The sequence below is a fragment of the Balaenoptera musculus genome, chromosome 2, assembly GCF_009873245.2.
Source record: "Balaenoptera musculus isolate JJ_BM4_2016_0621 chromosome 2, mBalMus1.pri.v3, whole genome shotgun sequence".
In the NCBI taxonomy this organism is placed as follows: domain Eukaryota; kingdom Metazoa; phylum Chordata; class Mammalia; order Artiodactyla; family Balaenopteridae; genus Balaenoptera; species Balaenoptera musculus.
In genome coordinates, this window is record NC_045786.1 from 12,986,106 (window position 1) to 13,003,353 (window position 17,248).

General features: G+C 40.2%; 1 protein-coding gene across 1 annotated transcript in view; it reads left to right on the top strand.

Moving 5' to 3' along the window:
• The window catches only part of PIP4K2A (phosphatidylinositol-5-phosphate 4-kinase type 2 alpha), a 175,843-nt gene that overhangs the window by 132,060 nt on the left and 26,535 nt on the right, over positions 1–17,248 (top strand). The window contains 1 exon segment of the mRNA XM_036843779.1: positions 3,881–3,919. Within this exon segment, the coding sequence (XP_036699674.1) occupies positions 3,881–3,919 (39 nt within the window).

Genomic DNA, 17,248 nt, shown 5'->3' on the forward strand with positions numbered 1-17,248 from the left:
ACATTCTGGTGGATGAAGACGATGGTAATAAGTAAAAGGAGTAAGTAAATCATGGAGTATACTAGGAAGTGATCAGTGCCATGGGCAGAAGTAAAGACAGGAAGTACGGGGAAGGGATGCAGTTTTGAACAGGGTTTTGCTTCAGCAGACCTGAAGGAGGTGAGGGATAGGCTGAGGAGCGGGCCTGGAGACAGGCTGTTTCAGAGACCTCAAGTGAGAGGCAGACCACTGGAAATTCTGATTGTGGAGTGAGGGGATCTGACTTCTGGCATCACCGACATAGGCAACGTCCAGGTCAGGAGCAGGCAGACTGTGACCTGCCTCCATGGCACGGCCAACATGGCCATTTTTGTAAATAGTTTTATTGGAACCCCACAATGCCTGTGGTTTGTGTATCGTATGTGGTTGCACTATAACAACAGCAGAGTTGAGTAGTTAGTTACCATAGAGACCGTTTTGGACCACAAAGCCCGAAACACTACCCCTCTGACCCTTTTCAGAAAAAGTTTTCCAACCTTTGGTCTTCATCAGTGGATCTCGAATTTTTTGACCTCAGACTCCTTCACACCCTTAAAAGAGGACCCCAAAAAGCTTCTGCTTATGTAGGTTATGTCTACTAATACTTACAATATTAGAAATGAGACATCATTGAAAAAAACTTATTTAAAATAGTAAAACCATTACATGTTAGCATATCTTTATGAAAAATATCTTCCAAATCAAAAAGTTTCGTGGAACAGGTAGCATTGTTTTATATCTTTGCAAGTCTAATGTCAGGTTTGGTGAGACAGTTAGAACATCCTGTCTGGTTTGGCTGTCCACCTGTTGCCAAGTTATTTGATTGAAGTGTATGAAGAAAATCAGACCTTACACAAATATGTAGTTGGAAAAGGAGAGGAGGAGTTTTTAATAACTTTTTCAGAAATTTGTGGATGTTTTCCTTTGATATCACACCTTAACCTGACAAGTGGTAATTTCTCAAGGCTGAGTTACAGTGTGGAATCTGAAATCCCATCAGTGAGCTTTTTAAGATCCGTCAGTCTGTTTGCACGCATTGGTCTGGCTACATGATGCTTTGGTTATTTGGAATGATGGATTCACTGAGTTAGGTGAACTGCTTCCTCAAGGCTATTCATATGTTTTATGACAAACTCTACTAATACCATTTGGTGCCTCTGCTGGCTTTGTGCTAAGCTGCCAACAGTTTTACCCACCATTGTATTTGCAGTATCCATGCAAATATCAAGATGGTGAAATAGGCAAATAGTGTCTCAGAATTATTATAAAGATAGTTTTGACTTTGCAGGCCCCTGGGTGCTGAACTATGCTTTGAGAAATGCTAGTCTAAGGGAGGGGGAATGTTCTAGGCTTATCTCCTACCCTGTGGAGTTCAGATGAACTATATAAGCTTCCCAAATACAGCTTTGCTCTGTCCTGCCTCCAAGTCGTAGCTATTTTATAGGTGGAAATCCCAGCCTACAGGGCTACGGGGCTCTTTGGAACCATCTCTCTCGTGAGGCCCTTTGCAGTGTTACTTAGCTCACTCTGCTGAGTATTATAGGTCTTTTCATTGGCCTGACTCTCCCATGTAAGAAGCCAGATGACCTCTGAAGCCGCATGTCCTGGTTTTACTACTTGTTAGCTGTGTGCAAGACGCTGAACCTCTATGAGCCACAGTTTCTTCATCTGTAGAACAGAGATGCTCTTACCTCCGCTGCTGTGAGGATTAATGAGATACGTATGTGTCACGTCCAGCATAACGCACGGCATATGGGGAGGAGTGGATGAATGTTCATTGTCTCATCCATTCTACTAATAATCCCTTAAAGGCAGTTGTTTTGGTTCTACTTTTTTATCCCCCGGAAATGCTTAAGGTAGTGCCTCTATCTTAAGCATATCCTGCTTGAGCATATCCTGTTCAAGCATATCCTGATGTAAATTATGCTTATAGACTGGATGTTATAGTTTTAACCTTGGATGTCATGATTTCATCTCCCTTTTTAGCTTGTAGAATAAACTTTTCTTGCCAGTACTTGCCGTTGTGAGGGAACCTGGGCATCTGGCATCATTTCATGGCTCAAACTCTCAGCCTTGACTGACTTACGTTTCTAATTTTGTTTTAATTTTAAAATTCTGAATGAATTTAAATTTGGATGAGTTTTTCCAGGCTAATGCTCTGCATTTTTACATAGAGACGAAGCTTCAGTGAGAATCAGGAGCAGAGTAAATTATATCCTAGAGGGAAAACACACACAGAGACTAAAAAACTTGGTTAAAGATACAGAGACCCAGGTATTACAAGTATTTAATACTTGAGTATTAAGCCCCCCCTCCCCTTTAAATTTGGGAACATTCTTTGTTAGCAGTCAGTGTATAGAGGAAGATACTATGGCCCGAATTCAAGAATCTGTAAAGGAAAAAACAAACCATTGCAAGTGACAGCTGCTGGGCTCAGCCAGGCAGAGGGCTTTCCTTCACGAACAGTTTACACAGTTCATCTTCACTTGCTGGGTCAGCTCTGTGCTCCTCCGACACATCCCCCAGAAGCTTCGAGCATCTTCCCTGGGTTGGCAGCAGGGTCTTTCGGATCCACCAGACCTGGGAATGCTGAGTGTGGGGCAGATGGAGAAGTGGCCCCAGGGAGCCCCTGGCCTGGGCTCAGCCCCCTTCCGCAGTGAAAGGAGGCTCCCCATCTGTGAGCACGTTACACACACCCTGACTCATGCCTGAGCTGCTCGAAGGCAAGATGGTCATACAGCAAAAATGTTAAGAGTGGCCAACCTAGAAGCTACTTTAAATTTTCCCAAGTCACATACACATTCTTAATGATTGGCTAATGCAAGTATTCCAGGCCAATAAATATCTATTTAAAAGATAGTCAGGTAAATGGATCGCTCCACTGACCTAGTCATAGTCTGGGCATCCAGTGCTGGGAGGGGAGGGAGAGCAGTCAGTCGGGCTGTGACCCTCCTCCAGCCGTTTACTCAGCAAACAAACACTGGGCGTTGCTGGGTGAGACACCGCGATGGTCACCACGGAGCACAAAGGATAAATGCTCACTGTTGTATTAACAAAGTTAGGAATTCACTGGCCATTTGTTTCCTAATCTTTCTTTTGCGTTAAGATCTTCCACAAACAAAGGACAGTTTCTGTTCTTGAACTCTACCCCAAAGCACCCCTGTTGGCATCAGGAGGACTCGGTCATTTCAGACAACACAGAACCGAGGGCATCATTTTGAAAACCAGTGCGGTAGAGTAGAAATTGCTGCGACCAAGAACTGTGTTTTCTTCTACTTTATACCTCTGTGCTCAGCCTAGGTTCTGACACAGAAGCGGTGCAAGGAGACGTGTGTTTGAAGGGACCTCCAAAGTGAAAGGGGCCGGGAAGTACCCACTGGGTCTTAGTCATGGTAAGTGAGGAAGCACATTCGTCAGTAACCCTAAGCCAGGGGAGACGGGCAGTCGGGGCCCAGGGCACGCCCCCACCTAGAGGACGCAGCGTGGGAAAGAGGCCTCTATGCCCCAGTGGTCACTGCGGCCAGCTGACGGCCCACTTCACTTTGCAGACCCTCAAACCAACCATTTGTGGCGATTGATGTTTGACTCCACGTTTAGTAAGTCATTGTTCACGTGATTGTTGGGTTTTCTGATTTCCAGCAGGAGGACAGGAACCAGGGAGAAGAGAGCACAGGTGACACGGCAGGGAAGGGGTTGGAGACAGGTGGACGGAAATCCCTGCAGAGGGTGCAGCGCACTCGGGGAGGGGCCAGAGCAAAGTCGGTGCTCATTTATTTCCGTGCTCTGCCCTGGAGCATTTGCATATTTCACGTGAAGCTGATACCTCGCATGCGCGTGTTTTCATTATCTCTTTCTCTTTCAGGGCTCTACAGTGGCTAGGGAAGCAAGTGACAAAGAAAAGGTAAGTGCCCGGCGGCTCTCTCACCTCACTCCCGCGGGCATGCGGTTCTAGCCATTTCCCCTCCACTACAGTGAGAAGCTCTTCACGGGCCTGAGGAACGTTCCCCTCCAGTTCTCTCCCTCAGGTTGGCTGCCCTGTTGGACAGTGAAGTAGTTATTAGTTTGAGGTGTGTGTGAAACATTTCCCATCAATGTGATCTTGAGAAAACAGCCGCCTCTGCTGTCAGCACGCTCCAAACTGGCAGGTACAACCCAGCACCTGAGTCCTAACCCCACTTTATGACTAACAGGCCAGGTGTGACCTTGAGTCAGTTTCTCTGCCTCCCTGAGCCCCAGTTTTCTCACCTGTAAAATGACAGTGTTGAGCTTCAAATTCACCAATAAAATATTGGCTTAATGAGCTTCAAACTCCTTTCCAACTGTAAAATGTTAAGATCTAATTAGAGTATTTTTTGTGTGTAAAGACTTAGGGATGGACGAGGAGACTCTTTTTTTCTGAGTCACTGGACATTAGGTAATACTTGAACCACATTTTGTTAATTATGCAGGATTATAAACAGATTCAACTGGAATCAGTTTAAGAATTTGGGAGGCAGCTTTCTGTGTGCAAACCTCAACTGCCCCAAATGGGGATTTGCTTACAGGAAAGGCACCTCTATACTCTCAGCTTACTCCTCATCATGTTGAGGTGCCTTTTCTTGACCAAACCATCTGAAAGCTGGGCTCAAGGTTTTTGTTTCTCAATTAAATTATTTAGGATGATATCACTCAGTTTGGGTTTGAATTTTATAGATTTGGAAATCTCCTTTTACTTATTCATCCAGAAGTTTGTGAATGTCTTTATGCTTACTGTCCTAGCTTCAGGGGCTAAAATAATTAACCACACAGACATGTCCTGCAAAGCGATACAGACATTACATAGGAAATGACAGTATCGTGTTGTAAGTTCTTTGATAGGAAACACATAGCAAGGGCACCTAAATCTGGCTCGGTGGTCTTCCTGGAAGAGATGATTGGAAACCTGAAGGATGAGTAGGCGTTAGCTAGAGAAGGAGCAGTGTGTGCAGAGGGGGAGCACTTGCAGGGTGGGAGGAGGCCACAGAGGTAAGCAGGGCCATCTAGAGTGGCTGTGGAAATAATCCAGAATAGATGGTGGCCTGACCCGGGGTGGTGGAAGAGTCATCTAGAGTGGCTGTGGAAATAATCCAGAATAGATGGTGGCTCGACCTGGGGTGGTGGAAGAGTATAGAGAGATTTAGGAAGAAGAATCCACAGAACTCAGAGATTGAATATGGGAGGTGAACAGTGCCAGGGAGTGTGTGTGGAGGGAGGGTGACTGCACACTTTCTGGTTTGGACAGTGGGGTAGGTGCTGATTCCACTCATGGAAAAAGGGAGCAGGCGGAGTAGTTAGAGTTGTCAGCACAGCATCAGAACAGAGATGTCCAGTAGGCATGAGAGGCTGCAGAGAGGGCTTCAGCTGGAAAAGGGGGCTTGGGAAACCTGCCGGGAAGGGTGACCAAAGACAGGGAAGTGTAAATGAGGTCACCTAGGATGAGCCTAACATGAGAAAGGAAACACTCAAGTCCAGGAAGCACGGAGAGTCCCATACAAGATAAACCCAAGGAGGAATACACCAAGACACATGTTAATCAAACTGCCAAAAATTAAAGACAAAGAAAAAATATTAAAAGTATCAAGGGAAAAGCAACAGTTGTTAACATACAAGGGAACTCCCATAAGGTTATCAGCTGATTTTTCGGCAGAAACTCTGCAGGCCAGAAGGAAGTGGCATGATATATTTAAAGTGATGAAAGGGAAAAACCTACAACCAAGAATACTGTGTCCAGCAAGGCTCTCATTCAAATTTGACAGAGAAATCAAAAGCTTCACAGACAAGCAAAAGCCAAGAGAATTCAGCACCAGCAAACCAGCTTTACAACAAATCCTAAAGGAACTTCTCTAGGCAGAAAATAAAAGGCCACAACTAGAAACAAGAAAATTATGAATGGGAAAGCTCACTGGTAAAGGCAAACATGAAATAAAGGTACGGGATCATCCACACACAAATATGATGTCAAAACTAGCAATCATGAGAACAGGAGAGTACAAATGCAGGAAATGCATTGGAAGTTAAGAGACCAGCAACTTAAAACAATCTTGTATATATATTGACTGCTATACCAAAAACCTCATGGGAACCACAAACCAAAAATCTGCAGTAGATACACACACAAAAAAGAAAAAACAATCCAAACACAACACTAAAGATAGTCATCAAGTCACAAGAGAAGTGAACAAAAGGGGAAGGGAAGAAAAAAGACCTGCAAAAACAAATGCAGAACAATTAACAAAATGGCAATAAGAACATACATACCAATAATTACCTTAAATGTAAATGGATTAAATGCTCCAGCCAAGACATAGACTGGCTGAATAGATACAAAAACAAGACCCATATATATGTTGTCTACAAGAGATGCACTTCAGATCTAGGGACACATACAGACTGAAAGTGAGGGGATGGAAAAAGGTATTTCATGTAAATGGAAATCAAAAGAAAGCTGGAGTAGCAATACTCATATCAGACAAAATAGACTTTAAAGACTGTTAAAAGAGACAAAGGACTCTACATAATGATCAAGGGATCAATCCAAGAAGATATAACAGTTGTAAATATATATACACCCAACATAGGAGCACCTCAATATAAAAGGCAAATGCTAACAGCCATAAAAGGAGAAACCAACAGTAACACAGTAATAGTGGGGGACACCCACTCTCATCAATGGACAGATCATCCAGACAGAAAATCAATAAGGAAACACAGGCCTTAAATGACACATTAGACCAGGTGCACTTAATTGATATCTATAGAACATTCCATCTGAAAGAACAGAATACACTTTCTTCTCAAGTGCACATGGAACATTCTCCAGGATAGGTCACATCTTGGGCCACAAATCAAGCCTTGTAAAACTTAAGAAAACTGAAATCATATCAGGCATCTTTTCCAACCACAACTCTATGAGCTTAGAAATCAGTTACAGGAAAATAACTGTAAAAAATACAGACACGTGGAGGCTGAACAATATGTTACTAAACAACCAATGGATCACTGAAGAAACCAAAGAGGAAATCAGAAAATACCCAGAGACAAATGACAACAAAAACACAACAATCTAAAACCTATGGGATGCAGCAAAAGCAGTTTCTAAGAGGGAAGTTTATACCAACACATCTTAACTCAGGAACAAGAAAAATCTCAATGAACAACCTAACCTTATACCTAAAGCAACTAGAGAAAGAAGAACAAACAAAACCCAAAGTTAGCAGAAGGAAAGAAATCATAAAGATCAGAGTAGAAATAAATGAAAGAAACAAGAAAACAATAGAAAAGATCAATGAAACTAAAAGCTGGTTCTTTGAAAAGATAAAATTGATAAACCTTTAGAAGAAAAGGGAAAGGACTCAAATCAATAAAATTAGAAATGAAAAAAAGTTACAAGTGACACCACAGAAATACAAAGGATCATAAGAAATTACTACAAACAACTATATGCCAATAAAAAGAACAACCTAGAAGAAACAGACAAATTCTTGGAAAGGTACAACCTCCAAGACTGAAGGAAGGAGAAATACAAAATATGAACAGACCAATCACAAGTACTGAAATTGAAACAGTGATTTTAAAACTTCCAACAAAGAGAAGTCCAGGGCCAGATGGCTTGACAGGCGAATTCTATCAAACATTTAGAGAAGAGTTAACACCTACCCTTCTGAAACTCTTCCAAAAAATTGCAGAGGAAGGAACACTCAGCTCATTCTATGAGACCACCATCACCCTGATACCAAAACCAGAAAAAAGATGCCACAAGAAAAAGAAAATTACAGGCCAATATCATTGATGAACATAGATGCAAAAATACTCAACAAAATACTAGCAAACCAAATCCAGCAATACATTAAAAGGATCATACATCATGATCAAGTGGGATTTACCCTAGGGATACAAGGATTCTTCAGTATCCACAAATCAATCAGTGTGGTATACCACATTAACAAACTGAAGAATAAAAACCATATGATCATCTCAATAGATGCAGAAATAGCTTTTGACAAAATTCAACAGCTGTTTATAATAAAAACTCTCCAGAAAGTGGGCATAGAGGGAACTTACCTCAACAGAATAAAGGCCATATATGACAAACCCACAGCTAACATCATTCTCAATGGTGAAAAGCTGAAAGCATTCCCTCTAAGATCAGGAACAAGACAAGGATGTCCACTCTCACCACTATTATTCAACATAGTTTTGGAAGTCCTAGCCACAGCAATCAGAGAAGAAAAAGAAATAAAAGGAATCCAAACTAGAAAAGAAGAAGAAAATCTGTCACTGTTTGCAGATGACATGAAACTATATATAGAAAATCCTAAAGATGCTACCAGAAGACTACTAGAGCTAATCAATGAATTCGGTAAAGTTACAGGATACAAAAGTAATACATAAATCTCTTGCATTCCTATACACTAACAACAAAAGATCAGAAAGAGAAATTAAGGAAACAATCCCATTTACCGTCACATCAAAAAGAATAAAATACCTAGGAATAAACCTACCTAAGGAGGCAAAAGACCTGTGCTCTGAAAAGTATAAGACACTGATGAAAGAAGCCGAAGATGACACAGATGGAAAGATATACCACGTTCTTGGATTGGAAGAATCAGTATTGTCAAAATGACTATACTACCCAAGGCAATCGACAGATTCAATGCAACCCCTATCAAATTACCAGTGGCATTTTTCACAGAATTGGAACAAAAAATTTTTTAATTTGTATGGAAACACAGAAGACCCCAAACAGTCAAAGCAATCTTGAAAGAACGGAGCTGGAGGAATTGGGCTCCTTGACTTCAGACTATACCACAAAGCTACAGTAATCAAAACAGTATGGTGCTGGCACAAACACAGAAATGTAGATCAATGGAACAGGATAGAAAGCCCAGAAATAAACACACACACCTATGGCCAATTAATCTATGACAAAGGAGGCAAGAATATACAATGGAGAAAAGACAGTCTTTTGAATAAGTGGTGCTGGGAAAACTGGACAGCTACATGTAAAAGAATGAAATTAGAACATTCTCTAACACCATACACAAAAATAAACTCAAAATGGATCAAAGACCTAAATGTAAGGCTGGACACTATAAAACTCTTAGAGGAAAACATTGGCAAAACACTCTGACATAAATTGCAGCAAGATCTTTTTTGATCCACCTCCTAGAATAATGGAAATAAAATAAAAAATAAACAAATGGGACCTAATGAAACTTAAAAGCTTTTGCACAGCAAAGGAAACCATAATCAAAACAAAAAGACAACCCCCAGAATGGGAAAAAATATTTGCAAACAAAGCAGCCGACAAGGGACTAATCTCCAAAATATACAAACAGCTCATGCTGTTATGTCAAAAAAACAAACAACCCAATAAAAAAATGGGCAGAAGATCTAAATAGACATTTTTCCAATGAAGATATACAGATGGCCAAAAAGCACATGAAAAGATGCTCAACATCACTAATTATTAGAGAAATGCAAATCAAAACTACAATGAGGTATCACTTCACACTGGTCAGAATGGCCATCATCAAAAAGTCTACAAACAATAAATGCTGGAGAGGGTGTGGAGAAAAGGTAACCCTCCTACACTGTTGGTGGGAATGTAAATTGATACAACCACTATGGAGAACAGTATGCAGGTTCCTTTAAAAACTAAAAATAGAACTACCATATGATCCAGCAATCCCACTCCTGGGCATATATTCAGAGAAAACCATAATTTGAAAAGATACATGCACCCCAATGTTCACTGTCGCACTGGTTACAATAGCCAAGACATGGAAGCAACCTAAATGTCCATCAACAGATGAATGGATAAAGATGTGGTACATATATACAATGGAATATTACTCAGCCATGAAAAAGAATGAAACAATGCCATTTGCAGCAACATGGATGGGCCTAGAGGTTATCATACTAAGTGAAGTAAGTCAGAAAGAGAAAAACAAATACCATATGATATCACTCATGTGGAATCTAATTTTTTTAAATGATATAAATGAACTTATTTACAAAACAGAAACAGACTCACAGATTTCGAAAACAAACTTATGGTTACCCAAGGGGAAAGGTGAGGGGTGGGGGGATAAATTAGGAGCTTGGGATTAGCATACATACACACTACTATATGTAAAATAGATAACTAACAAGGACCTACCGTATAGCAGAGGGAACTCAATATTCTATAATAACCTATATGGGAAAAGAATATGAAAAAGAATTAATATATCTATATGTATAACTGAATCGCTATGCTGTACACTTGAAACTAACATGATATTGTAAATCAACCATACTCCAATAAAATTTTAAAAAATAAATAAAAATTTAAAAAAAGAAGTGAGGCAGAGAAAAAGGAAACGGTGGCTCCTTTGACAGTTTATATTTTTACTGTGCACCAGAGACTCTATTTTCACACTTCCAACCTCTGTGTAAATCACCGTGAAGGCACCGGCTTTGGCCAAAAGCAGCAGAAATGACAGACTGTCAACTTCTGTTTACATGTTGCTATGTAAACATTTTTTCCAGGTGCCAAAGACTCAAGCGGGTGTTTGAGTTTTAGTCCATGAGAAACTCAGAGGCTTAGTATCATTGGGATTTTCTGCTAGGAGAAAATATCTGGGCTGTTTAAAGAACCACACGCTAGCATTGAAAGAAGGTTTTTTCAGCATCATCAAAAGAAGGCAGCCCCGGAGTAAGAGCTGTGGCCCTGATGCTGTGTGCTACTCCACAGGGGTTGCTCTGTTTTTATTTCGTTCCCAAGTCTCTTGAGACTACTGCTAGTGGCCTTTTTTTCCTGTTCATTTTGATTTCTTCAGGTTCTATCCCCAGGGGCTTGGTCTGCTATGACAATAACAATGCCAAGAAAGACAGTTACAGCCAATGGGGTGATTGCTGCAGAATCCGAAGTCCTAAAACAAGGATACATAGGAAGGAAAGCCACAGTATTTGACGTGGTTCTGATGGCTCATCATCAGGAGCAGAACATTCAGTTACCCGTCTGTCCCTCCCCAGCTCTGCCTCTAGACACTTTCCAGGAACCCAGGGCATTTACCGCAGTTCCACTCCCTGCCTCACCAAAAATGTTTAGCCCTTCATTGGTGTAGGTTTCTGTGAAAAAGACATGAAATTACAGAATGTGTTTAACAGAAACCCACTTTTCTGAGGATGCTGCTAGGATGCTTTTATCGTCTATTGAATGTGTACAAATTGTTCCTCAAAACATCACCCCTGGAAGTGGACTTAGAGACGTCAGAGACAAGAGGTACCTTAAGAGGTCAGAGTCCCGTTTCCCCACCTCACATGTGATCGATTTGAGACCCAGAAGCTTACTTTCCCACACTGCATCACACAGTCGGTGGCAGAGGCAAAACCTTACCTTAACTGCGGGTTATTTTTTTTATTGTTAATCTCGATGTACTGGGATTTAAAAGGTAAGTAATAGTAACCAACGTTTGTTGAACGGAATGTATACTATATGCCAAGCCTGTTGTAAATTTTACACAAATTTGCTCATGTCATCCTGACCACCACCTTTAAGGTGGAGGCTGTTATTACTTCCTTTGCGTACATGAAGTTACTTGACAGACAGGCTGTAACTTGCACCACAGTTTTGACATGACCCAGCCGGGGTTCCAGCCCAGAGCGCACATTTCTAACCTTCTAAAATGTTTGAGAGATTTCTTTCTTTTTTTAAAAAAAGAGGATTTATTATCAAAAATTCATATTAACCTCATGAATCATGAAGATGAACAAGGAAACATTTAACTACAGTGTTTCATTGACAAAAACATGTAACTCCAAAACAATATGGTACTAAGGCAGTTCATTGAGTCTTGATTTAAAAGTAAAAAAAAAAAAAAAGTAATGAAATAAATCGTTTGGCCTCATACCATGTTGACAAAAACCACCAATTCATATTTCCTCCATTTGAGAAGTGCAGGTATTTATGTAAATACAGTCTGTGTCACTGTATCTTACACTATGTAAACATTAGGATTGTCTATTCAGTAGCCCCTAGGAAGAATTCAATGCTTTCTACTTCTTTCTGGGCTTGGGGTTCCTGATAGCTCTTCTTCCAGGAGGAGCAGCTCCAAAGCACCATCCACCTGCCCTTTTAGCTTACTGGCACTCACTGGGCACAGGCAAGAGGAAGTAGCTTGAAGACATGGGATGTGAAAGTAATCAAAACTGGTAATTTTTGGAGACTGTGCCTGCCTTGACAACAGGACATGATGTCTCTCTGATATGGCAGTTTGTTTATAATTTGACGACAACCAAGGTAACATTTACTAAACTGTAACACATAACAGTAAATGAAATGTATTAATGAAGCTGAACTCTTAAAACCCTTGGGTTTTTAAGTTCAAAAAATTTTCTTTGCTTTCCTTTTTCTGTCAGTTTTCAGGCTTTCTTTCCATGATCAGTTAATATTTTTGACTCTTCCAAAAAGCATGCTGTTCTTTGTCTTCACGAATAAAACCATAAATTATCAAAGCAATCACTGTTATCTCTAGTTAGAAATAATTGGAGAAGGCTGAAAATATTTATTTTCTACATTTTAGCCTTTTATAAATGAAACCAAATGGCCTGCAAGAATATTTTCATTGCAATCATTGTATAATCATTTTCTACGAAATTGCAAAGAACAATTTTCACAGAGACTCTCCATTGATGTGGCTTAATTAGTAATCTGAATTCTTAGTTTTTCTTTCATTTGCATCATTGTAGCTGTTTTAATTTCACATACTTTTCACTTGTTGATGGTAAGTTTTAAAACTGTCATTTCAGATATTTCATGATATAGGTGCAGAAAGGTCCCCCCCCTACGATTTGAGCTTGACACGTAATTAGTGTGATTTGCATTAGCATAATAATGAAGATGGAACTGAAGGAAATAAAGAAGTTATATTCCAACAATAATGGAATCGCTTTCATGGCAACAAGTATCAGAACATGCATGTACAGATGTCTTGAATTTTTTTTTAAAAAGAGCAGAACGGTGTGTGTGTTTTTTTTTTTTAAACCGTTGTCAGATTCTGACAGCTGCTATGACTTGTTTTATACTTTAATTCTTTCCTTTATTAATGGAAGGGCATCTTACATTCATGGCTCCAGCAGTATCGCCCCCTCTAAGTGAGACAGAAATGTGAATCTCCCTGGTGGTCCATCTTTTCACAGCTGCACTGCAATTCCAGTGTGACATCAAATTAGTAATTATAGCTAAGCGGACCGCTTTTTACAAATGACAGTCTTAGCATGCTGCCAGCAAGCAAGCTACCCAGCAGGGAATCCGGGCAAGTAAAAGAAAACATAACTGGACTCACTTGATTTCTGGGGGATTTGACCTGACTCTTTAAAGAGTCCATGTTCTTGAGAGGGAGAGAGAGCGAGTCCTGGGGATTTACACAGATATGCATTTTGTTCATCGTTCTATGCAGTTCTTCTCAAAACTCATGTCTGGTTTTATTAAGTAAAGTAAATAAAGCCTGTATAATGGAGTCATTGTGTCACAATAAGAAGATTCCTTTTAACATCTAACCTTCTCCCTGGAACCCGTTTGAAAGAAAACAGCTGCCCTGCAGTTGGCATTTGTATAACTATATTGGCAATAATCACTGTGGACACTTTGATAATGGGCTACAAAAAGCTGCCTGGTCGATTCTTAGGAATTGTGAATTGCACTGGCAATTAAGTGACTGTCACCATCTCTGACATTTTACCTATTACTGACTGAAGGTTCAGGAAAATTCATCATTAATACCCTCACATCAAAAAAAAAAAAAACAAAACAATGCTTTCCTAAACCAGTTTTCAGCATTTCTTTTGTGATCTTTAAATTGTAACGAATTATAATTAATTACCACCTCCATCTGGTTCTTTAGGATGAGTTAAAGGCAAGGTAACAAAAGATGGTAAGCTTGGAGCATAAGGTACAAAAACAGCAGTGTGTCCTTCTGGGAATCTTCCTTTGCTCAGTTAAAAAGCGCTTCCTTTTCCGTTGTCAGTGGATGATCAGTAAATGGGAGATTGTCAAGGTTTTTAGGCCCTCAACTCAGCTAATGCTTTAACCTCCTGTAAAATTCATTTCTTCTGTGAATGAAGAAAGGTTCATTTCTTCTGTGAATCATTTCCCTTTGCCAGCCAGTGTTAGACACACCTATCCCGGCGCCCAGAGTGCAGGGGGAAACAGGCCATCCGGGCAGAAGCAGGGCCATCTGCCTCCTGGCCCGGACATGTTTTATAAAAGGGGGTTTGGAGGGGAAAAGCACCAACCAGAGCCCTAGCAAATCTGAGTCCCAGCCCCTGCTCTGGCACTAATGGAAGTTTGGGGTTTGGGGATAAATCATCTGACTTAGTCTTCATTTATTAAAGGATTTCATTGGTCCTCATGCTTTAGTGTTTGCAAGAATCCCTTGTTTCAGATGAGGCTTTCCCTCCCACAGAGGTGCACTTCAGCAGACTTGACAATCACTTAAATCCTGTCTGCTTGAGGCATGGGTTAAGGTGATTGCTATTACTAATGGAAAAAATCGTCTGAACTGTTACGTAAGTTTGCAGATGTCTGAGCAAAGCCTTAAGAACCCTATAATGTAAACCATGGAGGTTATTCTGGGAAGTGGAGTTTTAAAGTTTGATTCCTTTGGACTTTGGTAAGAGTGGCATGTGAAGAAGAAAGATAACATGAAGTAATTCCTGTGAGCATCTCCCAGATGACAGCATTAGTCCTCAGGCCAGACTGGTTTATGGCAGTGTATAAACTCAGTTTCACTGGAATGAACTGAACGCAAATTATCCCAAGCACACAGAAGCAGTGTTGTTAGATGTGGGAATTTTTTTTTAAAGCTGACAACTTACGCAGTTGGATTCAAAAAGAGTTGGGGCGGAGACACAACTTCCAAAATATAGTATGTGGCTTGAGTTTAAGCCAACCTGCTGCAGATGTATAATAAAACAATAAAATTATGATGTTCACTAGATTAGTATTAAACCAGAAACTATACGATTTAGCAAACTTCTTGCATTTTCAGATTTTGACATTTCTGAGATTATCACCATCAACATCCGTGCAACAGAATCTTCCAATCAGATGGAAACAAATCTATTTTGTAGGGTTTGCACATGGTTTAACTGTCACATCACAGCTCATGGAGGAAAACCAAACTGTCACCATGTCACTTAGAGTTAAAGGGCCATTCTGAAAAGTCTGACAGTATTAGAAAAGGAGTAAGTTTCACTTTCTAAATATCAGCTTTTAGGGAAAATAGATAACCAACAGCTGGGTTCCACCAGGCATAACCGTTCTAAATTGTAGAATTATGATAGGGCTTTTCCGGTTTTGTGCTTCTTAGTTGCAGCGCTATTTCTACACGTATGTTGAGGTATATTCTCCTTCTACATTTACACAAAGAGATTCAGAATAAAAATTATGAGACTTTCGTATCCAGATGCTGGTCACAAATGTGTACATTCTCATTGTGGAACTAACTAGTTATTAATGACATGTTGGATCATTTCCCAAGCTGTGAACTTGTGTAGACACTCTGCTTACGTTGTTAAAGGTTATATGTACCTTTTGTAAGAAAACACCTGCTATCTTTGCTACTTCTGTCTGAACTTTACCCATATTCACTAATTTGCCTTTTCATGTAACAAATTTGTGGCTTGGATGTTTTGAGAAGCAGAACTGATTTTATTATAAAATCTTTAACATCTCTTATTACCCCAAAATTGATACCACATATGTGATGTTATTCAAGCAAATTATCTTTAACCTAGCTCCAATGTAAGGATTACCTAAAAAGTCTCCCGCTTACAGAAATATTTCTGGAGTATATCTTCAGCCCCACAGACTCTGATTTTTTTTTGAATTTTATTTATTGTTTTATACAACAGGTTCTTATTAGTTATCCATTTTATACATATTAGTGTATACATGTCAATCCCAATCTCCCAATTCATCCCACCACCACCACCACCCCCCTGCCACCTTCCCCCCTTGGTGTCCATACGTTTGTTCTCTACATCTGTATCTCTATTTCTGCCCTGCATACCGGTTCATTTGTACCATTTTTCTAGGTTCCACATATATGCGTTAATATACAATATTTGTTTTTCTCTTTCCCACTTACTTCACTCTGTATTGACAGTCTCTAGATCCACCCACATCTCTATAATGACCCAATTTCATTCCTTTTTATGGCTGAGTAATATTCCATTGTATATATGTATGACATCTTCTTTATCCATTCGTCTGTCAATGGGCATTTAGGTTGCTTCCATGACCTGCCTATTGTAAATAGTGCTGCAGTGAACATTGGGGTGCATGTGTCTTTTTGAATTATGGTTTTCTCTGGGTATATGCTCAGTAGTGGGATTGCTGGGTCATATGGTAATTCTATTTTTAGTTTTTTAAGGAACCTCCATACTGTTCTCCATAGTGGCTGTATCAATTTACATTCCCACCAACAGTGCAAGAGGGTTCCCTTTTCTCCACACCCTCTCCAGCATTTGTTGTTTGTAGATTTTCTGATGATGCCCATTCTAACTGGTGTGAGGTGATACCTCATTGTAGTTTTGATTTGCATTTCTCTAATGATTAGTGATGTTGAGCAGCTTTTCATGTGCTTCTTGGCCATCTGTGTGTCTTCTTTGGAGAAATGTCTATTTAGGTCTTCTGCCCTTTTTTTTTTTTTTTAATTTTTATTTATTTACTTATTTATTTATTTATGGGTGTGTTGGGTCTTCGTTTCTGTGCGAGGGCTTTCTCTAGTTGCGGCAAGTGGGGGCCGCTCTTCATCGCTGTGCGCGGGCCTCTCATTATCGCGGCCTCTCTTGTTGCAGAGCACAGGCTCCAGACACGCAGGCTCAGTAATTGTGGCTCATGGGCCTAGTTGCTCCACGGCATGTGGGATCTTCCCAGACCAGGGCTCGAACCCGTGTCCCCTGCATTGGCAAGCAGATTCTCAACCACTGCACCACCAGGGAAGCCACTGCCCATTTTTTGATTGGGTTGTTTGTTTTATTAATATTGAGCTGCATGAGCTGTTTATATATTTTGGAGATTAATCCTTTGTCCGTTGATTCACTTGCAAATATTTTCTCCCATTCTGAGGGTTGTCTTTTTGTCTTGTTTGTAGTTTCCTTTGCTATACAAAATCTTTTAAGTTTCATTAGGTCCCATTTGTTTATTTTTGTTTTTATTTCC